The sequence below is a fragment of the Chaetodon auriga genome, chromosome 2 (genome assembly GCF_051107435.1).
Source record: "Chaetodon auriga isolate fChaAug3 chromosome 2, fChaAug3.hap1, whole genome shotgun sequence".
Lineage (NCBI taxonomy): Eukaryota > Metazoa > Chordata > Actinopteri > Chaetodontiformes > Chaetodontidae > Chaetodon > Chaetodon auriga.
In genome coordinates, this window is record NC_135075.1 from 24154574 (window position 1) to 24181245 (window position 26672).

Here is a 26672-nt window from a genome sequence, read left to right on the forward strand (position 1 = left end):
CTTACGCCGTGTTCCCACCGAACGCGATGAAAGCGATTTAATCGCGCGTCAAATGAAATCGCATCGCGCTACACGCTCCAGTTTTGATGCTGGTCCAATATGCAAAAAAACGCCTTGTCGCGGCATCGCGTCGCGCGACGAGCCCGCCCAAACCACAACATTTCTTCCGCCATTTCCTTCTCTCGTCGACCATGGCTGAGATAACCACCATCGCTAACCACCATAGTCCATACACCTCGCTCACGCTCACCCAGGCCTGGTCTGTCTTGTTCCTGACCCTGTAGAGGGGACAGGAACTGTCACACAGCTCTGGGTGAGCGGTGACGGCAACAATTAGCTGCTCCTCCATTGTTTCTGGCGGTTTGGTTTGCGCCTGGGAATACCAGGACGTCCGTACGTCACCACGTCGATGACGATCACAACGCTGATAGGCTGTCGCGGCGCGTCTTCACGCGAATTCGCCGCAAAAGTTCAATTATTTCAACTCGAGCGATGAAGCGATGGCGCGATGGGCCAACGCGATGGGAGCGATTTTCGCGGCCAACGCGTCCATCGCGCCGCACGATCGCGTCCAGCGCATCGCCCGGCGCGATGACGCCTCAAATCGCGTCTTTGCATTGACTTTGTATGTAATCTTGTCGCGCGATCTTGCGGCATCGCGTTTGGTGGGAACACGGTGTTCGTCTTTCTCCAAATGGAAGAATCCTGATAAATGAGCCAAAATGTACAAGTTGTTTTTTAGTGCGCCGTAACTTCTAAAATGTTTGGTTCGGTTAATGCGGTTTGATTGGGATAGTGTGAAAGCTGTCAGTCGAACCCTGGTCCAAACAACTGGGCCGGGACTCTTTGAAGGAGGTGGCCTTGGTTTGTTTGTGGTGGGAATGCGATCAGACCTCAACACAAACCAATTAATAAGCGCACTAGTTTGAGAGAAATGGCTCCAGGTACGTTTGGTAAAACTGGAATGTGGACGAGCAAATTTTAGTTACTCGCAACTAACCAGAGCATGATTCATAGTCAAGCTTGGACTAATGCAACGTGCTATGTTGTATTTGGCTACTGGGCCTCCTTCGGGACCTTCTTCTTGTCTTGTTTAAATGTTAATTCGTAATACAATAGCACAAACAAACCGATCTAGGCAGCGGTCGACCAGCAGCTCCTGTGTTCTACGAAGTAAAACTACTGTTTTTGTCAAAGGAGTCTGGTGGCTCTGCAGAGAGCGATATAACAGCTTCAGTTCTGTCACAAACAGAAGAAACAGCAAAGACAAGCAGTGAAAATATTCTTAATGTAGTGTAGGTCTTTTTTTTAATTGGCTAAAATGCATTTTGCTACTGCCTGCCTCTACATTAGCTTCTGTGGTGATACTCCATTCTGCTTCTCCAAACACACAACAACACACACAAGAACCTCATACAAACCCACTTTAAAAAATCTGGAGTACCCCTTTAAGGGTGAAGTGGTGGAGGAAGTAAAATACGGAAAAAAAATAAGCAAAGCTGGTGTTTGGCCTCCTCAAAAAAAGACAACCTACTCATTGTTTCAGTGTTAATTTAATCATACAAATGCTTAATTATAGATACAGGAAAAAAAAAAGCTTTATTTTGACAGTTTCTCTTCAGATAAATGTGCTATTTTAGAACTATGTAAACTTTCATCTCATCCACTCACCATGCCACCCATCTCAAATCCGAACAGTCACAAACTAAAACTAGAGAATGAATCCAGCAATATTAAGATTTCTCACCATCTGTCTCTTTCTCACACACCAACACACACACACACACACACACACACACACACACACACACACACACACACACACACATATACACACAGACGTGACTAAAAGAAGCGATGCAGAACAGTGTATACTGTTTGGGAGGAGGACTCTCGATACAAACTCAGCAGTGCTGCAACACAGAATGCTGGTGAATTTTACACACAGGTGCAAATAACACGATTTACATTTTGATGTTTGTAATTACAACTAGGAGAAAGTTTGGTAAATCAAACCTTATAAAAATACATTTTTGAATGAAATATCCCCTTAGAAAAAAAAAGGGAGCTCCATCATCAGTGTTTCCCATTTTATTTTTAAGCCTAAAATAAATGGTGAAATCCACTGTTTTACACAATGAACACAGCAGAGCTAAACAAAGAAATTCAGGTGTGATAGCAGACTGTAACTCGTAACTCGTGCGATCAAGGTAAAACTCATCAGATCAGATACGGGTGCAGTGATGAAAGGAACGTTTAAAACTTTATGGTTAACACTATGAAAAGAGACTTTAAAGCTGTGAAGAACAGAGGCCTTCAGGGGAGAGCAGATAAGCCAAACCCAATCAATAAAACCTTCTGGAAAATGCTGGTATCACAATCAACAATCAGCCAAAAACAACCACTTTTCCCCTGTCAGAAGTGGTGGACAGCATTGTGCAAATAGCAGTAACAGAACATCAGTGCTAATCTTGATGCAAACCATTGATATTCATATTCAGGCTTATTAGAGCCAAACCTCAACTTCACACTTCTCCTTTACAATGGACTAACATGATGTCAAGTTGGTCATCTGAATTTTAGCACCACCTGCTGGCTATAAATGGGACTTCCTGCACCTGCAGTGCACATTAAGACGGCAAACACAGTAAATAGCAACAGGGCGATTAGTGAGTCAGTTCATCCAATCAGTGCAGAGCCACTCAGCAATAGTTCAGAGGTACCCGCCCAGCAAAGCTCTCTCACCATTGACGTGTACTGAACAGACACATCATCCTTAACCCAAGTAGTATACACCATTTTTATGTCAGTTAAATCCAAAGAGAAACCATGACGTACATGCACACACAACAGACTCTCTCTCACACACGCATACATATATATCTAGTACACACTGTTGACGTGGACTCAGAAACTACAGTCACTCATCAGGCAAAATAGATTTAGATGGCTTTTTCAACCCTTCCTCGCACCTCACTTGCTCAGACTCACTCGCATCCTTTTGCGCTTCAGCATCTATTTAAAGCGAAAACCCACCCTAAAAAAATAACAAACGAACAAAAAAACAAACTCACACGACTCATGCGGTCTGAATCGGGAACCTGCTGACAGTGTGGCTTGATGGCAGAACAGATTAGTGTCTTGGTTCTCTGGATTTTATCTTTGGGAACGACAGGGTTCCTACACAGGGGTGGTTCCAATTTTCTTTGCGTAAGTGGATGATATTTTCACATATTTTTGATTATCTTGGGATTTGAATATGTGGTGTTCAACGTGTCTGGACACTGATACGAGGCACAGATTCAGGACTGACTTCTGTGGACTGCTGAGTTTGATGTTATTGTGGCTAAATTTGAAATATGTCATGAGAGACAACTGCAGGAAACACTGGGACATAGTGTGTTTTTTAGGTTATTGGCTGTTTTTCTGTTCGTTTTTCTTGTTGTGTGTCTTTGTGAAAGTACAAAAAATGATTTCTTCAAGGCCGAAGCAAACAGGTCTGTTTGTGCAATCCGGCCTGGCTCAGAACCCTGGACTCAAAGAGGGTCCGACACTGCTCAGTTTAAGCCTGGAAGGACGAACAGAATGAGCAGAATTCTGGAGTAAATCCAGAGTTATGGTAACGTCAACCTCCATGTAGTAATCGCAGCTGACAAACTCTTGACTTCTTGGAAAGCTCTCACATTTCCAACAGCGATTAGTAACACACACGTGTCAAAACCACTTCAGGCAAAGTCAGACGTTCAAGGTCATTCAACAAAAATATTTATGGATTTATGGAGAGCGTCATATTTTGGATCTCCACACAGCCTAATTTATAATCATTCAACCACTTTGAGCTGTCTGACAATGTGAATGTTCTCAAGATGTTAGCATGTGAATCTTTGCCATCTCTGCCTTCGAGAATTATTCGAGAACAAGAGCAATTCTGTGGTTTATTAACAGTTTTTTGTGATTGGCAAAGCTCTTGTGTTTGTGTGTCTGGTGCAAAGGGTCACACTTGTGATTGCTAAACACCCCAAACTGTTCAGCAGGTCTGTGTGTGAAACTGGTGTCAAAGGGAAAACTGGAAATAATCCATTCACTTCTGGTAAAAACTTTTCCCACTTAGTGTCCAGAAATGATCTATGATGACATTTAGTACTTTTCTCAAACATGTCCAGACCTGTGCAGGAACCCAGAGGAACTAAGTATTCAATTACCCATGGGAATACCAAATTGTAAGCAGATTATTTAGGGTTGATTTTCCCTTTAATTAGGCGTGTTTTACAGTGGAAATAAAAATAGTCACGTGTATCTATTTTTAAGGGTTTATAGCACTCTTAAATGAAGCATTCACACATGCGAATCCAGGTGTTGATGTCTGGTGGGATGTTTCACTGTAGCGGATGTAATCCATCACCCCATTGTAGTTTGTGTTTCTGTGGAAAGGACCATGAGGTTGGGAAGAGGGTTGTCATGAGTCAATATAAAACAAATGTTCCTCCCCCCCTCCGACTCCTCTGTGTTCAAGGACTCCCAGGGCGTTAAGCTCATCATCCACCATAGGAGGGGGTGGAGTCTTTGTCATTCTAGCTCTGTCCAAATGGATAGGGTCCATGAATGCCCTGGAAAAAACGAGACAAAGGGTGTTAGAGTCGTTTAAAGTTCAAGGTTTTTGTGTGATGGAATGAAAGTGAATATATGTGAAGATGAGAGCAAAACTGTTAAATCGTTTGAAAGCAAACCAAGCCAACGGACACTGCTCGTCAGGCTCAGCGCTACATTATCAGCTTCCTTGGACTAAGCTGTGCTTTGAGCTGAATGCCAACAGCAGCAACATGATAACATTTAGCACATACTGATTAGCATGATGGAATTTTAACATCACTCTCAAAGTGCAACCGGGGCTTACACGAAGTGATCATTAGTGTTTGAGGTAGACTATCTTTAACCAAGTGAAAATTGGACCTTTCAGTGAAACTGGATGACAAGTCAGGTACGAAATGTCACAGCAATGCATTGAATAGCTGTCAAGAAAAGTCACTCTGGACAAAAGTGCCACACCAATAGACCAAAAGCCCGGTCATAGCAAGGAGAAACAATAATTGACCCATTCATGCAACTACTGCATTTATTTTCTTTAAGGTATTATAAACATGACACACAAGAACGAAGACAGGTCGAAAATTATCGCCTGGCGTTCGTATTCCTCCACCAACCAGTCAAGTTGCAATTTACCCCCATGTCTGTGCCGACTCATATGTAGTGAAGACTTTGAAGAAATTGAATAAATAGGTACTACATGTCTTTTCTGGTGAAAGACAAGTTAATCCTATATAGCACAGAAAGCCGAGGACAGACAGAAAGCTTCATCACTTCAACGACAATAGCCAGAAACTCAGTATCAGCAGAACCAATGAGCTAGTGGTAGACTACATATTTAGAGAGTATCATTTTGTCACAGTGAAGCTGACCTTTGACCTTTGGGGTATAAAATGCCATCACTTCATTGTTTTATCCCTTGAGGCATTCGTGGGAAAGTTTGTCATAATCAGCATAATCATGGCCAAAAACCTGCTTTGTGAGATCACAGTGACCTTTGACCACATAATTGTAATTAGCTGATGACCAAGTGGATGTTTGTGCCAAACTTTAAGAAATTCCATGAAGGCATTCCCGAGATATCCTGTTCATGAGAATGGGACAGACGGACCAGTTCTTGTTGGCACGGGGGCATAAAAAACAAAGTGATTAAAAGACCTGGATACCAGTTTTGAGACAATGTGAAATGACACTGATCCAGTCGTAAGCCTTCATCATTCCTGTTCCAACTGCTCTTCTTTTAGCTACATCTAATTACAACAAAGTATAATTTCTGCAACATAAATACTGAAACACCCCAATTGTACAGAATCTAATATCTCAACAGCTGCTGAGGCAACTGGTTTGCACATAAAATAAATCCCCAGAGGTGAATTCCTAATGATGTCAGTGACCGACACTTGACCAACACAGGCCCATGACAAAGCACAGTATGTTAAAAATAACAAGCAGATGTTTCTTATTCACAGTCACACATTTGGGGTTATTCACAACAAATATGAAAATCTAATGGAAAGACAAATTTACTGAGCGCACGGATGCTGCCCAGAGGATGCAACTTTTAGATTTTCAACACTCCATAAGCTTTCCTCAATGCCACCTTCAGGCCAAAATTTCTATTCTGCATACAAGATACCTCATTATGTAAAAGGTGGATTGCCTATTAATATGCTGAGAACATTAATGCTCAAAAGAGGCCCTCCTGCAACCACTGTCCTCAGGACAAACTTTACAGCTTTTGGGGTACTACTGGTAAGGCTCCTGTTTAACACTATAACTGCTCTAGAAATGACAGGGACTGAATGAAAACATTAACAGTTAATATATACCCATGGTGCCCTAATCCAATACTAGACACACTTTCGCACAAGACAGTCTTGTAACGCTGTTGGAAAAGAGTCACGAGTCATGAGCATGTTTTATGTTTTAAAAGGGAAAACATGCATTTCGTTTCAGAAGCACTTAATATACCACGCGAGAGGACACACCCAAAAGTGAGCATATAATCCACACTAAATACTGTAGACCAGTGATGGTCACCTGCCACCCTGTAGGCCACATTCCTCCACAGAACATTAATTCAGAAAGTATGCGCATTTAACTCACCGGTGGAAGAGGCCCAGTCCGTGCTGAGTGTTATCATTGATTAGCATGCCAAGCCAAAAAAAGTATAATTCATAGTTCATCCATTCTACAGAACTGGATTATTCTCCAACTCCATCCTCTCTACTCAGAGGACCCACCATCAAACAGCTCAGCTCCCAGGCTGGACGTTCCCTGGAGCCGACAGCAGCGTACTGGAGGTAACTCCAAAGACTAACCCAGAGGCATCACTTGAGTTTATTTTGGTTGTAGTGAGTCTCAAATTGAGTATTTCTCTTTGCTTCCTGGGATCCAGAAGAGGAGTTTTATGTTGAGATAAGGACTTATTCATTGGTGGTTTAACTGCAGTTTTTGTATTAACCACTTGGCGGGGGTCTGAGAACATTTTCTGCTTTAGTATCTAGTTATTATTTTTGATTTCCCATGTTTTCTAAGAGTCTGTTCACTCTGATGTAGGCTAATAAAAATAACATTAATTTTGTAAGAATGTGAAATTATTGAAAAATAATTGGCAAATTAGGCCGAAATGGTTACCACAGTGTGTGCTTGTACATGGAGGCATGTTGCACTGTCAGGACGTGGTTTTCATTAAAGCTGTTTAGCTCATGTACAAACAACAAATCAGAAAGGCTACTTATACGAGCTAACTTTATGAATGAAGCGATGTAAATTTAAAATGGTAGTTCTGTCATGTGTGCAACCCTAAAGTCGATTCATACATACCTGACCATAGGTCATCACAGAAAGATTGGTTTGGAGACCATTTGACGCTCTATTTACAGCATTATGAGACAGTCCGTTTTGATCTTGCTGGATTGGCTCTTGTGTACGTTCCCAGGCTCCGCCGGGATCTCTGAAGCTGTTGTCAGTGGCGTCATGCTTGTTCTTCTGTGGCGAGGCAAAGGGGTTGAAGTCTCCCTGCACATTGCGCTGGGGTTGGGTGTTGAACTCTGTCTCGAACGAGGACAGCTGCTGGGTCACGCCGAGGAGACCTCCAACTTCTACACTAAGAATCACCCAGATTACATCTGTGGAGAAAAGAAGCATACATAACCATGAACTGACCATAAGACTGAGACACCAGTGTTGGGAAAGCTACTTGAAAAGAATAACGAGCTAAGCTACCAGTTACTCTACATTAAATGAAGCTTCACTGCACCAAAGCTAACCCCAGAGAAAGGAAGCAAACTAAGCTAAAGCCACACGGCAAAAGTAGTACAACATCGAAGATATATTTATTTTTACATTGAGCCAGCTTCATTCCAAGTCTGTGCTATCTCAGACGATCAATAAAACTGTCAGTCAAACAGACAGGCAGGCAAAAAATGTCAAGTTCAGTTGCTAATTAAACAGTGTGCTGTCTGCTCACGCTGCTCCAAAACCAATATGGCAACAAGAACAAACCAACAAAAAAACACATGCTCCACATAATAACAAAAAGCAGGTGTCGTGAGTGTGTGTATATTCATCTATGTTTGTGTGCGCGTGTACCTGTGCTTGCATGGCTATGCTCAGTTTAGACTTGGGCACAATTGCAGGACAAACTGTTCCCTCAACATTTAATAACTTAATTCAAACCAGTGTAGAAAAAGGATCCAAATTTCCTCTGGATCAATTCTTCTCCGTGCTCACCCTCTGCCATATTTCCATCAAGTAAACTCAAGCTTGCGTGTCTGTACTCCCCTGCAGCAGAGACGTTGTTGGCACCAGTACAAGGATTGGTAAGTGATGTCACCGTCATATGGAGGTGCTTCTGTCGGCTACACATACACGTCTGTGTATGGCGGTGGCTTCTCTTACTGATCCTTAGTTTTATTTCAGACTGCAGCAGAAAGCTCTGCTGCGTTTGCGCTTCAGAGATGTTTGGAGAAATGTAGCTTGTGTGATCGCACTACTTGATCAATGACAGAACTAAGCTACCGCAAAGCTATTTGATTCAGAAAACAGCAACGCTACCACCATGCTACTGAGAAATGTTGTTTAAGTAGTAACACTGCTGCTGTTAGCGCCACTACTGCTCAACACTGACAGACACACATACCGACATAATATACTTTGGCAGAAAAACAAAAGTACATTATATAAGTACGACAGTCAGTATGCCATGGGGCATGTCTATCAAGTACATTTACATACGTCAGCAACAGACACACATACTGCCATGGCACGCAGCAGAGGAGGCTTTCCCTATAACAACAAAACCAGCTGAGCTTGTGTTACAGTATGAAGTGTGGAGATAATGTTCGTCTGGGAATGTGAGACTACACAAAGAACAACATCAAAACCCACATCAAAGTTATTTAATTGGCTTCAAATGAGGCTTAACATTCGCACAGTTTCTCTTGACTGCCTGTCAATATTAAATATGCCAACATTGCTCCAGTGCGTGGGTCTATAATATATCTTACATTAGTGCTAACACTAAATTCAACAGACTAACCAGCAGAATAAACAATAAAGCAACATAAAAATAGTAAAACTTACAGGTTCTAAGTTTGAGGTCGGTACCAATCCATCCTTCAGTTTTGAAACAAATCGTTCTTTGTATTGGCCCTAAACACAGTCTGATGCAAAAAGATAAGTGCAGAAATATAGCCTCAGAGCTTTCCATTGGTCATTGTTGTGGGGACATTTCCATCAAATTAATCCGCTGGGTTGGTTCTTGCAGTAAGTCGCTCATAATGTCATCTTCTACAACTTTGTCTTACTGGAGTCAGCGCAAGTGAGGAAAATAGTAGCTAGTGGATGTAACTTCAGTTCTATGAGTATGTGTGTTGCCCTCTACCTGCATTTTATCACAGCCACAGTAAAGCACATCATTATTTTTGATATGCTAAAACTTTTATCAGGGTAATGACGGTATTGCAAAACTCTGTTTTGGCAGAACACGATAATGGTGAGAGTGACAAAACAGGCATACAGCACACCCCTCATTGACAGATTAACAGAATAATGAAGACAAATGTTGGTTGCAGCCCTAATAAACTGCCCCATTAGAAACAAATCAAATCATTGGTGATTTCCTACCTCCATAGAATAATCCGGTGGCTGTACACATCCTCCACTGGCCCTGGTACATGCCTGGAGCTGTGGGACTTCGCATCTGCACACTTACATCTGATATTTCCTGGGGGTCTAGTGACTTTACCATAACTGTGTTTACATGGCCAAACTGATCTCCACCAATGTATTTGAGACTAACCCCAGGTGGCCACGACTCTGCACCTATAATACACAGATGAGTGCATCAAAAGACAGTTCAACAACAAAACCAAAATGCGGTAACTGACATGTGCTCTGGCATATATTACACACAGATTCAGAAAGGCCACTTATACTGTATAAGATAAACTTGCGAATGCGGTGACATGCTCCACACCTGTGTTTTGTATTCTCCAGGTCTTTGTGAATGGTGTATCTGGAGGAACTGACTCTCCTTCCCCAATTGTCACATCTTCAACAAAGGACATGGATGGCGTGTTGACATTGGGACTTTCAAAGTCATAATATGCACCAATAGCAGCCTGCAGGTTCCTGTTCCAACGGAAAATGAAGAGCACGGTGTTAACAGGCGTATACATAAAAGATTTTTATCTTAATGTCATAATATAAGCCAACAAAACTGACAGTGAGTTTGTTTTTTGTGCAGATTGTCTTATACTCAGAATACTTCTTGAGTCAAGGGGTGCAGGTGATGGACAGTCTTTCTAATCTGCTGCTTGGCAAACTATTTAATCAAATGTGACAGTCCACCGATCTGAAACTGACAATTAAAGGAAAATGAATCCTAAAATAGAATTCACATGCTCAACAGACTGTAAACAGTGGAGTGACTCTTGGGACACTTAGTGTTTCTAATTTCTCACTTTTTTTGAGAGAGAGAGTTTTCTTTACATTTGTATGTGAAGCACTTTATACTAAAACTGAAGCGATTGACCAACAGAACATTAATCTGGAACAATAGTGCAAACAGATTGAATATTTAAGTCATTTTCTGAGCAATAGCACTTTAAAAAATCTTCAGTGATTCCACTTTGTAAAATTTAAATACACATTTATGAAATAAGTCATTTCCTTGAGGGAATAAGTGCTGAGATACTGTTTTATATCAAACGGCAGATATTTAAAGGGGTACTCAGCCATTTAGATTTGCACTTAGATAAAGTTGGTGGGCTCACAGTTAAACAAAGAACAGACAAAATCAATGAACTATTACATCATATGACTTGTTGACCAACTACATCTAAAAGCACCAGTGTTTATGCCTGCTCCAAATGGTCACAACGCCTGATGTCCTATAGAGTGGCAAGACACAATAATTGACAAATGGGGACTGCCGGTTAGTGTCTCCTCAAACTCAAAGCATTGTATACAGAGAAGTGAGTAAATTGAGACAGGAGTTCAAATGCTGCTTACGTTGTCACCTCTGTATGTCTGGCCAATCGCTGTGTGACGTGGGCACTTTTGTCGGATTGCCAGTTTTGGAAAGTTACAAAAGTCGTTGAGTGAAACAGAGGTTTCATACACTGACCATCCGACAAGCACTTTGGTTCAATCATACCGATTTCTTTGGCGCCTATGGGTCTGGCAAAAACACTGAATCCTAACTGTCCATAATGCAACTCAATGATGTCTTTCATTAGATCCGTCCTGGCTGGTTAAAATCCATGCCTGTCAAACTCCACACGTCTGGTTTGTTTTGGACTTTTTGGTCTAAATTGTGTAGTCTCCATCCGACATCATCGGAGGTTATTCTTTGAGACTTGACAAAGCTTCTCCTGAGCCACAAAATAGATAATACAACTGTTTTCACGGGCTGAGTGGTACTTACCATGACTACTCAACTGATTTAAATGAGTAAAATTGGTGGAAAACATGAAATGAAAGTGAGTATTATGTCATCTGCTAACTGACTGATCATGAGACAAAATGCGTCAGTATCTCGGTGACCTAACACCTTGGCTAAATAATACTTTACAAAAAAAGGGGCTAAAGTGAAGTAAGACTGATGGCTGACTGAATATGATCTTTAAAATATTTCTGAGACATTACAGGTTTGCTGCTGAAAGCTGTGGATTCAAATAAAACTCAACAAAGCCGGTCATTCACTTTCGGTGTGGAAATTCCAACCACTGTCATGTGATTATGTCACCTTTCCTGACTTGATCTTATGCTCCAAATTGAAACTTGTACAACGTCAACTCTGTAATTATTTTATTTTTCATGTGGTTTCTCCCGTCAAATAAAGATGTGATCAAGGCAATCAACCACTGATTGACTAAAAGCTTGAAATCAGTTGATGAGTGACACGCAGACGTTTGGATTGGGCCACTTGTTGTCAGCCGTTGATAGATCACGACTGGTTACGTCATCAGACTAACGTGAAGTGACTGGCGCTGCCTTGAGTTGTGGCTTCCCAAAGAGCATGGTTTAACTGGCTCTGCTCGCTATTATGTAATATGGCAGATAATACAGATTACCAAGAGTTACAGATACCGAGACTCCACTATGCTTAAATTAGCCTCCTGGCTAGTTAGCTAGCTGGCTCTTTGCTTTTTCAGTTATTTCACAACAATATAACTCACAGTTGGGACAAACTTTATCGTTTCACTTCCGTTTGCCCCCGAAACGATCGTCAGGAGTTCACTAAACTGCCATTTGCCATGTAGGACTTGTGAAATTGGCCTCTCGACTTTGAACAACAGTAACTTAGCTACGTGTGTGGCGTCCTCCATTTTTTTCAGTATTTGAAAGCATGCTAAATAGCTACTGCACTGCTGGTTAGCGTCATGTTGCTGTCCGACAACAGGCCCACGAATCCCCGCACTCACCAGTTGGTCATGTCCAGGAAGAAGGCGCAACCGGCTGGGTTGAGCTGAAAGCCCAGCAGCCTCTGGAACTCCGAAATGAGGACGTCTTTGTCCGTGGTGCCCATGCAGCTGAACTTCTGCATGAGCTCCGCGTCCACGTCCATGTCCGTGCCCTCCATGGGTGGCGGGTGTCCCGTAACAGAGACGGGGTGTTCCGGTGGTCCTCTCTCAGTTTAGTCCGAGGCCTTGTCCAGCCATAACAACCAGCTCAACAACAACAAGCGTCAGTGCGCATGGCACGAGCAGGGGGACGATGTTTGACGTTGCAACAGCCCGCGCGTCACCTTCACCAATCACGTAGGGGGTGTCGACGTCATCTGTTGCTATTTGCAGCCACCTTTTCATTGGTTTATCAATGAATCCAAGCTGCTCCTTCTGCAGCTCAGTACCAGATATGTCGCCAATTTTACATAGAATGTTATCATTTTAATTGATAGATTATTACATTATTTAATGCAGACGTTGAATAACGAGAATAGTATCATAGTTGGAGCTTTTGTTCATCTTTCAAGTTTCTTTGGCTGTGCTGTACACAAAGCATTACCGATTCATAGTTGTAAGGCCAGGATTCAAATTTCATTTATCAATGAAGTCCAAGCTGCTAAAGTTGCAGTTTAGTACCATATACGTCAGATGTTTGATATTGGATGTGATATTTGCACAGTTTGTAAAGCTGATAATGATTTATTATTATTATTATTATTATTATTATTATTATTATTAGTAGTAGTAGTAGTAGTAGTAGTAGTAGTAGTAGTAGTATTGAGCAATCTGCATTCATGGTTGAGCTGGAAAAGCAAAAACAGCAGTATATATATATCAATTTACATTTTACAAATATCTCCCTGTGGGTGATCTAAAACATTTCACTTAATTAAAATAGATTTATTGTTTAGGATATTTATATTAGATCTTGTACCACTAGTAGAGATTGTGTTACTTTTTGATGATGGTTGATTTTGATTTAGTGTTTAAGATTACATGGTGGAAAGTAACTAAGCATTAACTTAACTGTCCTTGTTAATTCCTCTGCTTCTAGTTGTTATTATAACTAGTGGTACATTTTGAGGGTCTTATTCTTTAGTATTTACATGATATGTTACTTTATGCTTCTACTCCACTACATTTAAAAAAAGAATTATTGTACTTTTACTCTACTACATTTAGGCAACTAGATTATTAACTATTTATATCTATAGTTACTAGATACTCTGAAGTAGTATAATGGAAATACAAAACACAATATATTGTTGGTAGCTTAAACTTTCAAGCAGTATATAAAGAAGTAAATTACCTGCCATAACTCTATGCGTTACATTAACGCTCAATGTGTTTCTTTGCTCTGAAAAGACTTGTGTATTATATGGCAATAAAGCTTTTTCTGATTCTGATTCTTGACCAGCTACAACATTAAAATTCTGTTTACATACGAATACATGTGTAATAATATCTGTTGCCTTTTTCATGTTTACTTGAAGTACGTTACTAATACTTATGAAGCATACCTCTGCAAAATGAAAAAAGAAATATTTGTGGCTTATCTCTGAATGAATTGTATCTGATTTAGGGTAAAATGCGTGTCAAACACACAGAACCACGCAATTGAACTTTCAGGCGGAACTATTTGTGAGTAGGTCTTCATATCCGGTGGGAAGACTTAGAGGGAACACCGGAACCGCGCTCTTGGTCAAGATAGCTGCTGATCATGCCTAAGTAAGTTCAGATATTATTTCTTTTTGAAGCTCAATCTCTTGTTTTTCACTTTTCACCAAACTTAATTATTGTTTGTATCTATATTAAGTAACCAACGACGCTGATATATACGTTGAAATCTAATGAAACACAGCAGTTTGTTTCCAAATGAACGCTGTGAGCTTTGTTAGGGCTGCGTCTATTTGCTGGACTCGACCTCGATGTGAATTTAACTAACAGAAGAGAACCACAGCGCCGTGACATTAAACCCGTTTAACCGATCGAGTCCACCTTTCTGAGTATCTGTAGAATTTCTCATTCATGTCGAGCTCTAAATATCAAAGTGTTTCCTTTTTCTAGACAGGCTCCGACTTGTGACTCAGTAATGCGGTTTTTACTAGGTTGACTTAATTTGTTTTTCAGGTATAAGAGAAGATTAATCTGATGGTGTGCTAAGTTTTAAAACACCATTTAACGCTCAATAACGTGAATTTACCTCCAAGATGGACGTCGTGAGTGGGGCCATAGCTGCAGACAACAACGGATCATAACAAAATAAGTTGTGAATGTTAATAGAAATGAGGAGCATGAACGTTATACTAACAATCAATGATTACTTTTTTACGTTATAATTTTCACCCTAGGTCCAGGGTGAGATTTTAAAAGGATTTTTAATATAAACATATCCTGTTGACAAAGAGTAAAGATGTCCAGCTGAACAGGGAACTATTGGATTTCAAAACGTTTTTACATAATTGTATTACTATATTGCAGCTTGTTAAACCAGAAGAAGACAGTGTTTTAACTCTGTGTTGGTGTTGTTGGTGTAAGTTATAATATTGGCTCTTTAGTTTTACAGCTCATTACTTTTATATTGTTTTACAGTTTGTTCCAGCTCCAATTTAAAGTATAAAGTTTTGGGACTGGTCATGTCTAACTCTGCATTTTTTGAACTAACCTCAATCTTTTTATTCTTCTTACTGTTTTAACATTTCACAGGTTTTACTGTGATTACTGTGACACCTACCTGACACATGATTCGGTAAGTTGTGTTTGTGCGAACCAAACATTGTTGAAAAGACTGTGAACGTGTGTCTTTGGTGTGTTCTGCTCCTGTTAAATATCCACAAATCTGCTCTATTTCTGTTCCAGCCATCAGTGAGGAAGACCCACTGCAGTGGCCGAAAACACAAAGAAAATGTCAAAGATTACTATCAGAAATGGATGGAGGAGCAGGCTCAGAGCCTGATCGATAAAACAAGTGAGCAAACGTTTATATCTGTTCTTAAGGGGCTTCAGTGTGGGTCATGAGCGAATCAGCTCAGTCAGTTTAACTTAAATATGAAAGTGACCTCTAGTGGCTGTAACATATTATTAATGATGATTTATTTACAGTCACACTCATACTCACAGCGTGACTTTTCTTTTCATTGTTTATTTAATATCCTGGTTAGGTGAAGACAACAAACTGTTTGAGTTGCATGTCCCACACAAGGCATGCTTATACACATGTGTGCGGTACCCAAAGGCTTTGCTTGAATAGTGTAATGTATACACCGTGTAACTTGATGGGGCCCCTCCTGAGATTACAAACCACTAATCCACATAAGAGATTCAGAGCCCGTGTGGTGCTGGAGCGTCTTATTGTCCACTGTGGAGGAATTTATTTGCAGAGGAGAATTTAGTCCATAAAACTAACACGAACTTACAGAAAGATGAAAGACGACACATCCTGTCAGCATGTTGCAAATGCAAAATTAATGTCTCGTTTTTTGAAGTAGGCTGCTTTATTGACAGTGCTGTGTTTATCATTTACTTGATGTTGCAGTGGACCATGTGCACCATGTTGTGTGTTTTGCTCTGCAGAAATGTTAGACTGACCCCATGCGGTGCACTTCATGTTGCTGTTTGCGCTCCATACAGACAGTGAAAAACAGGCTTAAATGATTTTGTTTTACAAACACAGAAAAGCAAAGAGAAGACTGCGTCTGGACATGAAATATTTCTGTGGTTGTTTGTGTCTTAATGTTTTGTCTTTTCTCTGAACAGCGGCTGCCTTTCAACAGGGAAAGATTCCTCCCACACCGTTCCCTGGTGGCCCTCCCCCAGGTGAGTCCATCATCTTTCAGCTCTGCAGTAATTTGATTAACTAACCGTAACATAGACACTGGCTCTTAATTGTTAGATTAAGACTCAACAGGGAAAGGCTGTCAGCATTTTACTCCATATCAAAGACTATTAAAATTAATTTCATTAGAATAAACGATCAACAAAAGCTTTGTGTTCCTGCAGGATTACAACTAACAACTCATTTATATTGATAAAACTACCACACCACTGCACATAATGATACAATAACCTAGAGGACAACACTTTGTTTTTCAACTGTTGTCTTCCCTCACTCCTCTTTGTTGTGATATTTTCGATCAAAAAACAACAGAAATGACCAAATTCATATGCATATTACATTATCTGAACATTAACTGTATGCTAAAAGTTGCTGTTTATACTGCAGGTGGTCCTCCTCGCCCCGGCATGCTACCAACACCCCCTATGGGAGGTCCGCCCATGATGCCCATGATGGGGCCTCCACCACACGGAATGATGCCCGGTGGACCTGGTAAGAAACACGTCCCTTCAACAAAGCTTCACTCATTCCTAATTTACTTGACATCAAAGTGAAAGTGAACGTGTTTGGCAGTCTAAGATAATTCAGATGAGACCATTAAATAATGAGAGCAGCCTGTAGGGTAGTTAAATGAACGTAAACAGATCTAAAGCTGCGTATCCGTTCACTGCGTCATGCAGGAGGCATGAGGCCACCGATGGGAGGACCCATGCAGATGATGCCAGGACCACCACACATGATGCGTCATCCTCGGCCGATGATGATGCCTGTCAGGCCAGGCATGATGCGACCAGACAGATAAGGGCCGGTGGATTTTCTCTGTTTCTTTTTGAAGACGTTTTTTTTTTTAACACCCTCTCGTGCTGGTGTCAAGATTCAAACATCTCGTCTCACTTTGGCGAACTGTTCAGCACGCACGTTTAAAGAGCCTGTTTGATTTGACAATATTTGTTACTATGTTTTCACTTTGTTTTAGGTTTTAATGTTGTATTTCATTGCATTGCTTTGATAAATAAAACGGTGATTTCAATCCAGCTTCTCTTAGTTTGTAGTTCATACCAACACAGGTCATAGTTAATGTTTTAAAGCCCCCGCCTTAACATTAGCAAAAACTAAAATAAGTTTACACTAGCATGACAAAGTAGCCACACAGTAACCCACATATCATGACATGACTGCAGTTCACAGTAGCCCCATAGAGCAATTCAATGTTTTTCACCAGTGACTCTGTTTAAATGCATAAAGTATTCCATTTTTTTGCTTTATTCCAAAAAAATGAAAGTATTCCTTCTCGTCTGTGTGCATACTAATGAAGATTAATACCCTGTTTATATGCAGCCATGCATATTCTGATTAACTGATTGTTTTGTGCGACCACAGCCTCCCTCTTTCATGTGTTCGACCGCCTTCTTGAAAAGTTCAGTGTTGCAGTATTTGCACATATCCAGGACTTGTTTATCCAAGTCCTTCAGGCTGGATAAAAGCAGATTTCACATTCCAGCCAGCAATGTGGCTTTTGTGCTTGCATCTCCACTCAAGCCTTGCAAAGTATTGGCTAGCTGGTTTGTGTACAACACACAGCTGACTGTAAACAGACAAGAGGCCGTGTGTCGCAAACTGCCTTTAAACCCCCATTGAGACACATATTCTGAATGCCTTATAGGCTGCACATGTTTTCAGGTGATTTTGGCTCCCTCTCACTGCTCTCATCAGCATCGATTGCAGACGCTGCAGGAAGCTCACAGCACCAATCAGCAGACCCATACAGTGAGCGAGTAGCTGGTGAGCATAGCAGTGCAGTTAGCATCTGAGGAGCCAAACATTTCCTTCAGGAGTTAGAGGAGATCAAGACAGACCTAGAAGAAAAGTGAATCAGACTCATTCACTGGGTGGTGGGAAACATGACTCCAAATTAATGCTGATTTTGGTTCACATTTCCAGGATATGTAAGGACATTGTTTGCTTACAGGTTTGGTCAGTTTTTCTGCAAATGCATTGGTTTGTTGATGCTGTTAAGTGAATTTAAAATAACGCTAACTAACAATTACTGTCATTCACAACAATAGACAACAGTTATAATTCCCCACAGCTCAATGTGATGCCTTCAAATGTGTTCAGTCCAAAATCCAATTTTGTTTCACTGTTGACAGTGTTTTTAAATGTGTCGACTGTTTGTGGTCCTGAACTGACCCACAAGCACAATAACACGTCATACAGCGTCACATACAGCATGCTGTCATACAGAAGTAAACATGGAGGCTGCTGAAGTCAGTGTTTACAGTTTCATTTATAAGCTGATGTGCAGAGGAAGCCAGAGAATTTGTGAGCCGACGAGGAGAAAGGCAGCCAAATTATTAATTATAGCTTTTTGTGGAGCGAAGGTTGCTGCTTCTGTACGGAGGTGTGTGTGGATCCGGAGTCGGAGCCAGGAGTGGTGGGATCGTGACGCGAATGCCTTCACAGAAACGGGTTTCTTCAGAAAAAAAATCACCATTTCAAGGGCTACTTTCAACTACATGTGTCAGAGCGTCGTGGCAAAACAGTCAGTTCAGACGAGTGACGTTAAGGGTCACATGAATTCTGACATGACCGTTCACACTGAGGTCGCCTTGCAAAAAATCAGACCAGTATCCACATGTGAGAGTCCTGAACCAGAACCAGAACTGAAAAGATCCGATCTGAGTCACATATGAGCAAAAAAAAAATCTGATTTCAGTCACTTTCACCTACAGTCTGAACGCAGCCAAAGCGTACTATGTCTTCAACCTTGAATTCACCGAAGCATCTCTCCAAATAATTTGTTTGCTTTTGCTCCAAGAGGAAGAAAACAAGCTAAATTTGAGCCGAACGTTCAAAACGGAGCACGATCGACATTAACGTCTGCAGAATCGTGCCGTTTGAAGTGTGTCCAATCTATTCAGCCAAATGCTTTACTGCATCTGTTCATATGTCCTCGCTGCTCTGTGCAAGTTTTGCATTCATCTGTCATTCAGAACAAGCATTCTGAAAACATTAGGCCCATCGTTGTGGCCTGAAAGATTAAGTACTTAAGGTTAACACTGTGTCTGACAGCAAAGAGGTCCTTGATTTGAACCCATCCCTGCCACCTGGGCTTTTTCTGACTGAATATGACATGTCCTCTCCCCCCGAAGGTGTGAATGTGTTTGTCAAGTGTGTCAGCGCTGTGATAGACTGCGTCCTGCCCGCTGCATTCTGGGAAAAACCATCGCCCTTTTGAAACCCTGAATACTGCGAGCACGTGGAGCAAACAGACGGATGTTTAAAATACTGTTTCACTAGACAAATGAGAAAGTTGACCCAGCGCTCATTAGTTTATTCATTCAAGCATGTTTGAAGAATTGCAGCTCTTACATAAGAATCTGTGGCTGCCAGTGAATCATTATCTCGGCTGACATTTGTGTCTACAATGCCTCACAAGAACTCTCCTCTAGCTGGATTGTAACGTCTGTATGCACAATCACAAACATCTGTCTATAATTATGAAAATGTCTCAACAGATGGAGCTAGAGAGTCGTAATGCTTTGCAATTAGAACCAAGACGCTGGAATGATGTGCAATGACTGATTATGTGCTTCCATGGACTGTCAAATTTCTTTGTATCTCACACTCCCAGAGGACATTTCTGTGGTTTTATGGTTTAGGAAATTTCTAGGCCACATATAAAAAAGAAACAGTTTTTTTCAGGGGGGACAATAGCCATATGCTTCACGCTGTGTTTGCCAATTTATATACTTGCAGACTGGAGGCAAAACACTGCGATGGCAACCCAAACTGTTATAGTGCTGTGCACCACATCAGATAACTTGTGGTAGCTGTCAGTCATGCATGTTGTAAATTGTGATCCTCAAAGAGACTTTGGTAGATTACATGCAATCTGATGGCCGCTCTAAAGGATGGATTCCATTAAGTGTCCTATAAACATCCACTCCCCACTTCAGTGAGACAGGAATAAAACCATGTTAATGCACATTTTATGCATATGTCGAGCACAGGCGGATGCCCGTGTGTCATCTGAAATCGGAAGAGTCTTTATGAATATTCAATCTAGTCTACGAAGTGGAGCGTTGCCCTGAAGGGAATGAAGTGGAGTGGGGGAAAGTGTTTGTGATTAGAGCTCAGGAGTTGAGGAAATAAGCCTTGATCATGATAAATATGTATTATAATAAATGTTACAGGAGGGGAACCACTCATACGCAGACACTGTAGGGCCTCCTTCGATCATCTGAATGTTACATGAGAAAAAATAAGTTCTGAGAAATCTGTTATTCACACACGTTTTCAGCAGTAGCAGGAGAGGTGACCTTTTGGGAGCATTTCCTTGATGTTGGTGCTACTGTGTGCTACACTGTAAAAAACACTGACTTGCATTCTTTCGGTGTAAACAAGCTGTTAGGACTTTTTCAGACGCATTTTTCAAGAAAAACCCGAAGTAGTACAAACAAACCAGGCGAGTCTGTTGCTTCAGCACAAGTGGGTGAGTCCTGATAAATTGGAGTATTGAACTTCATTACAAAGTCAGAAAATTCTGTTTGCTTGTGATCTTTTGAAATGTGGGAGTTCAAGCCGTGTTTACTTTAAACCAGACACCATCTACACTGTGAAATCTCATCATTAGATTAATTGTAAGATGTAGTGGGTCTACTTGAAGAAATGGAATAAAACGTTCATATGTTTTCATTAGCGTATATACTCACCTGAAAATAAGGTTCATTACCTTCTCCTCCTCCACAGAGTCCGCCATGTTGCACCGCCATGTTTCTACAGTAGCCCAGAGCAGACAAACACTGGCTGGAATGGGAGGGTTGAGGCGAGGGGTATTCATTTGGTTGCAATCTGAAACCTGACAGCCACGTGCCACTTAATCAGAGCCCGGACCTTCAAATTAACTCATCTTTTATCATTAACTCGATGTAATTGGATGGATTTGTGAGTTTCAAATCAAGTTTAAGTTAATTATCTAGTTTTCTCCTTCAGAAACTGGAACCATGAGCCCAGTCTGTCTTGCAGATTATTCATTTACCTCATTAGATTAAATTGCTTAGGGAAGTACTTCCCAGCATGCACGGTGTTCGTGATAAAAGCCTGTTTTTCTTCTTTTTTTCTAATTGAAGAACATTACAGGATGGAGGCTTGTTATGCTTGTGTCTCAGATGAGTCTCATGTTCCTCTGTGTTAATGAAACGAAAACGGTTCAAGCCACGATGAAGGACAGGTAGCTGCTTCGACCGCTCCCTGTGGTTTTCTGAGAAAATGTCTTAAAAAAAATCGGTGCTCCACCAATCCAGACTGATCCTGATCTCAGAAAGGCCATAAATCAGTTAATTCATCATGAACAGCCAGTGAGTCGCCCTCTATTTGAGTGACTTCTAAACATAATCAAAAGCCGACTTAGAGTTTATTCAATGCTACAGATTTTAGCTGGTCTAACTATGAGTGAAATTACATGAAAATTCGTCATTTTGTTCAGCTGAGTTGAAAGATTCCTAGTTTGTTAGTAAGCCGCATCACCACTCAAAGGCACTTCAGCGCATATGTGAGTAAGTGAACGTATCATCATATATGAATTATATATCACCACTTATAAGGCCCCGTGGTTCAAAGATAGGATCACATTTCTGATGTAAGCGATGGGCTGAAATCCACAGTCCTCGTCCTGTGCAAAAATATATTCCAGCGTTTATCTGCAGCTGATCTGAGGCCTCTGCAGCATGATTTACACGGACGAGGTGGGCATCTTTCAAAGTTACCGTCTTTTCATGACAATATTCCCGCTTTGCGGTATTATCTCTCTGCCTGCTTGATGTGATTAACTCAGAAACTTCATGTTATCTCAAGCTAAACTTTGAACTTAATCATTTACTCTGTTGTTACGTGCTTGGAAGGGATTTCCTAATGCCCAGTATTAGCAGGAGGAGCGATTACAGCAGCCAAAACCTTCGTCAATGTACAAATTATTTAAAGACAGACTTAAAAAAACATGAGCCTATCCTTTATAGTGCATCACCTCCTAATAATTTTTGTGGCTTTTATGGTCTTTTACTAATTTTTTTGTCACCTATGAGGAGCTCCACTTCTAAAAACGACTGAATTCAGTGACACAAATGATTCAGTGCAGTCAGTTCAGTTTAAAGATTCTGGATTTTAACAATTGTTCGCACAGCTAATGTTGAATTTTGCTCCGTTTTTACAGTGCAGTTCACCCTGATCTCTTTGATATTCCTGTCATACAAGTGAACGCAGGAATGTCCCGAATCTCAGCTCTCAGGACTCACAGGAGAGGCACTCAGAAAGCGACTTTCTGCAGCCCCGCCGACCCACCGGCAAGGCCACGAAGCAAAGGAGCACAAGGAGGACTACTGATGATTGATTAACTGTATACCAAACAGGTTTGACTGCGACCGGCAGCCGACCAGATCTGCCCAGATTTACGCTCTCTGAAGGATCGTTTGGGTTCTGTATTCATGATGTGTATCGTCTTTTGCTCCCAGCATGCAGCTGGCATTCTTACCACTCAACAGCCTTGGTTGAATGGGAAGTGATAATCCCCCGACTGCCGATTTCTCTAAAGCCAATTGGCTCATAACTGCATAAAGACCGGGATGCTGCCTGGGAGTATGGGATGATTGCACAGGGCTGCTGGGTGGGCTATTGATGAAAAGAGTCGGAGAGAAAGCAGTCTGCAAGGCAGAGACTTTGCTGGATCTTTCAATACCACCTGTCCTTCCTTTTCCTCCTTTCTTTTGTCTCACCCTCCATCTCTGTCTCCTCCTCCTCCTCCTCCCTCTCGTCTCGTTCTTTCTGCTGCCCTGCTACCAACACTACTCTGTAATTTAATCCATTTAGTCATGGCTTCAGATCAATACCCATTTTCCTTGGCCTTAGGGAGAGCCTCTCGAGTTTGCTTGTTTTAAACAGTGGTTGCGTTGGCCAGCAGGGGCTCCCATGGGCCTGCGGGCTGATACAGATGTAGTACAACACAGTATGTGAGAAAACAAAGCCAAGCTTACATCTGATCTCTCTCTAACCTGCTGTACTAAACGATGTAGATGCTTTATACGAATTTTCACATTTTTGCAAACTTTCTGTTGTGCTTTGCGTCACTAAAGGCTCACGTCCTGAATTGTTCTCCTTCACTGAGATGTTGATATGCGACGCCTGGCTGGTTAGCGCACAAATGACATCAGATCAGATTCAATTAGGGCTAATTTGATTAGTGGGCCTTGTAGGTGACCAGGAAGACATATGGAATTATTATTTCCTCTCCCTCCAGGATTGATTTGCTGTCAGCACAATGCTGCACACGTGGTTAGCTTTACTATACAGCAATGAAAAGGTTCAATCCCTACAAACTGCCTGTTGTCCTGCCAAAGTGTCCTTGAGCAACACAGCAACATGCCACCAGCTAAAAGTCTAAATGTGAGTCTAAGAATGAGTCACTTGCAGCCACTGGGTGAACATTTTGAGCGCACGTAACGCTGTTAGCTGCCCTGCTTCAGTATACACTGTCTTTGTCCGGCCCCGTGGCGGCCTGCCACCGGCCAGCTGTACGCTCTGTGGACACTGACAGTGATTCTCCTTCACCTGCTCCACTGCTTTGTGCATTGCCATGTTTTATAAATAACCGTGTTAAATATTCAACTGTCAGCATTTGCATCCAAAGTATTTTGTACTTCACAGCTGAGCACTATAAAGTCAAAAGGACAGGCAAACAATTTACACAACTATTTACTGACACTGGTGTTAAATAACTGGTTAGAGATGTGTCAGGATGTGACAGCGTGTTCATTTGTTATGGATTTTAAAACTAAAATTCTCCCCAAATCGCCCACCTCACCTGTGTGTTATTCACACATTTTTGAGCTTATGCCAATATTGTGTTTGGAGGCTCAAAGGATTAAGGATTAAGATAAATTATACCAGCATCAGTCAGTATTGATAGATCTAATTAAGCTCAGGAGGACTGTATTCTGTGAGGTTTCGGGGCTTCTTTTACATGTGCGTTATTCTCCTTCGGGTGAGTGTTTTTAAGCATTTTATTCCTATTAGAGAATTGACAGTGATGTACAACAAAGATCCAAAGGCGGGATCGAACCACAGTTGCTATTACATGGTCAGCGCCTCCGACCCCTAAGCAACGAAAGTAATTTCTTGACCTCGGAGACAGCAGCTGTTCTCGGGCTTTTGATCACATCACATGATCTTAATCAGCGGGTTTCTGGGAATTAAGTTAAGTAAGTGCTCAGGAAAAACATCTACAATTTCATCACAACTAGGCAAAATCCATCCGCTGATGAAGACCATAGAGTTGAGCTCGAGGTGAGAGGGCTTTGTCCCCTAAAAAGTATTTGTTTTACAGAATTATTAACATCCAGGCAAGAAAATCTCTCAATGGTTACTGTTTGCAGTCTCCACAGTTTGTCATTTTTTCTAAATTTTCAGCAATTTTATTTGTTTGATTGTTTACCTGATAAGAGAGACACCGTATCTAAGGCACCACGAACAAGTAGAGTAAAAGGTCGTTTTTGTGAAGTGAAAGCAAACGGATGAAAAGCTGAAGAGCACGTAAGGTGAGGAGACTGTTATATCCACTTCTCATTTGTTTTTGTTTTCCCCGATTCTGAAAGTCTAAATTTGGAATAACTTGACTTGATGAATTTTTCATATAACCTCACCTCCAACTAAAGGACTTGAATTTTTTATCAGGGTCCTCATCACCTCAAACATATGGTTCTCATCCATACATGCATATAAAAGTAGTTGCAAATGTCTGCCTCTTAAGAGTGTCCCCGGCCATTACACACATTATTTTTTGTCTTTATCACTTTGTTCTATAAGAAAATCTTATTTTCTTATGTTTTCTGACGCTGAAGCTCATTCTGCCCCTGTGTTCATGAATCAGTTTTTTTCACTTACCTGTGCTTGATTCATTGAACTTCAACCATTTTTGTTTGATATTTGTTCTACAACAACATGCATACAACACGTATAGTTAATACTTTGGAAAATGCCACTTATCATTCAGTTATTATATCAGTAGCCCAAATTAAGCCACTACTCTTACTATTCTTTTTTTTTTATATATATATCTTGTTTCAATTATGTTAGCCCTATAAGACAAAAATCACTATCTACATATTTGTTCCAAACAACTGCAACTATGCTAAGTGAAAGCTAGCTTTAGGAGCTAGCCTTAGCTAAAGCTACACCAAATATTTTCCTATACTGTTATTTCAATTTTAATGAAATGTTAATCAATAGCTGTTACCAGTTTTGTTGGACTGATGTCTTGGAAATTCAGTGTTTTATTCCGTATAATTAATTAAAGCAGCTAGCTAAATCAAGCCACAATGGAGGTCACAAAACAGCTAATGTCATTAGCTTAGCCGCCCATGCAAAGATAGTTTTTCTTGTGGAATTGATGTGATTTGGTGTGGTTAAACTACCTTTAAATCACATATTTAATTAACTGTAGATGAATATACTGTATCTATTTCAAAATAAATATCAATAATATAGGTATAAGACAAATAGACAACCAGGCTACCATAAAAGAGACACTGTTCATATATTATTTTCTTAAAAATGTCTGAAATGAAAGCTGAAAGGCCATTTTGGTAGCAGCCACTGCATTTTTCCCCTTTGAATTTTGTGAAGATTACCCAAAGTCAGAGTGCAGTATCGACATTTTATGAGTACAATAATCAGCCTAAACAGGCGTAAAATGAAGGTTGCATCTGTTAGTTTGCCACCGAGCCTGAAAACTTCACAGTTTTGCTGCTTCTGTAGTTACTGCTCTCTGCCAAAATGCTGAAAATGACAAAATGTAGCTCCAGAAGGAAGAAGTCTCTTGATCCCGCTCGCACTCCCTGTCTTTCTGCTCATCAGAGGCAGCACGAACAATCTTAAAACCCTCAGTTCAGCCCTTTCTGCTTGCACACCAAAACACAACATGTTGAATCCAGAATGAAGGTGCAAAATCTGCAGTTTTACCCACAATGATCGTGGAAGATTACCAGCAAACAAAGAAGAGCGAAGTTTCTCAAATCATTTCTTTTCCAGTCTCAGAGGCATACACGAAACTGCCGAAAGCATCCCAAATTGTTTCTATCGGGAAGCTGTCTTTGCAATTAAGTGTTTCTCTGCTTATCTCCCCTACAGAAATGTCTGTTGTTCCCTTCTGTCAGTCAATATGCGCCCATGGTGGCATCGAAAAACCCATCATCTGTTACCATCTCATTCATGCATATAATAGTCCTTATTCCAAGGACTCAGCT

General features: G+C 41.0%; 2 protein-coding genes across 2 annotated transcripts; one reads left to right on the top strand and one right to left on the bottom strand.

The window, feature by feature from the left end:
* Nucleotides 1-1534: 1534 nt before the first annotated feature.
* Nucleotides 1535-12816, bottom strand: ilrun (inflammation and lipid regulator with UBA-like and NBR1-like domains). The gene is made up of 5 exons (XM_076742188.1): nt 12519-12816; nt 10067-10221; nt 9715-9912; nt 7411-7715; nt 1535-4607 (listed from the first exon to the last, which is right to left on the bottom strand). Exons 1-5 carry the CDS (start codon nt 12674-12676, stop codon nt 4572-4574), a joined length of 852 nt encoding a protein of 283 aa, XP_076598303.1. The 5' UTR covers nt 12677-12816; the 3' UTR covers nt 1535-4571.
* A 1390-nt stretch (nt 12817-14206) lies between these two features.
* On the top strand, nt 14207-17411 carry snrpc (small nuclear ribonucleoprotein polypeptide C). The gene is made up of 6 exons (XM_076748723.1): nt 14207-14270; nt 15249-15291; nt 15402-15510; nt 16299-16358; nt 16765-16869; nt 17058-17411. Exons 1-6 carry the CDS (start codon nt 14263-14265, stop codon nt 17177-17179), a joined length of 447 nt encoding a protein of 148 aa, XP_076604838.1. The 5' UTR covers nt 14207-14262; the 3' UTR covers nt 17180-17411.
* The last annotated feature ends 9261 nt before the right edge of the window (nt 17412-26672 follow it).

Bases quoted from the DNA above. Each gene is read 5' to 3' on its own strand.
- ilrun (XM_076742188.1), bottom strand. From the start codon at position 12,676: ATGGAGGGCACGGACATGGACGTGGACGCGGAGCTCATGCAGAAGTTC. The intron at 7,716-9,714 runs GTAGGAAATCAC...TTTTCTCCACAG, and splicing joins CACCGGATTATTCTATGGAG to ATGTAATCTGGGTGATTCTT. The intron at 4,608-7,410 runs GTATGTATGAAT...CGTTTTTTCCAG, and splicing joins CTGTGATGACCTATGGTCAG to GGCATTCATGGACCCTATCC.
- snrpc (XM_076748723.1), top strand. The intron at 15,292-15,401 runs GTAAGTTGTGTT...TTTCTGTTCCAG, and splicing joins CCTACCTGACACATGATTCG to CCATCAGTGAGGAAGACCCA. The intron at 16,359-16,764 runs GTGAGTCCATCA...TTTATACTGCAG, and splicing joins CCCTGGTGGCCCTCCCCCAG to GTGGTCCTCCTCGCCCCGGC.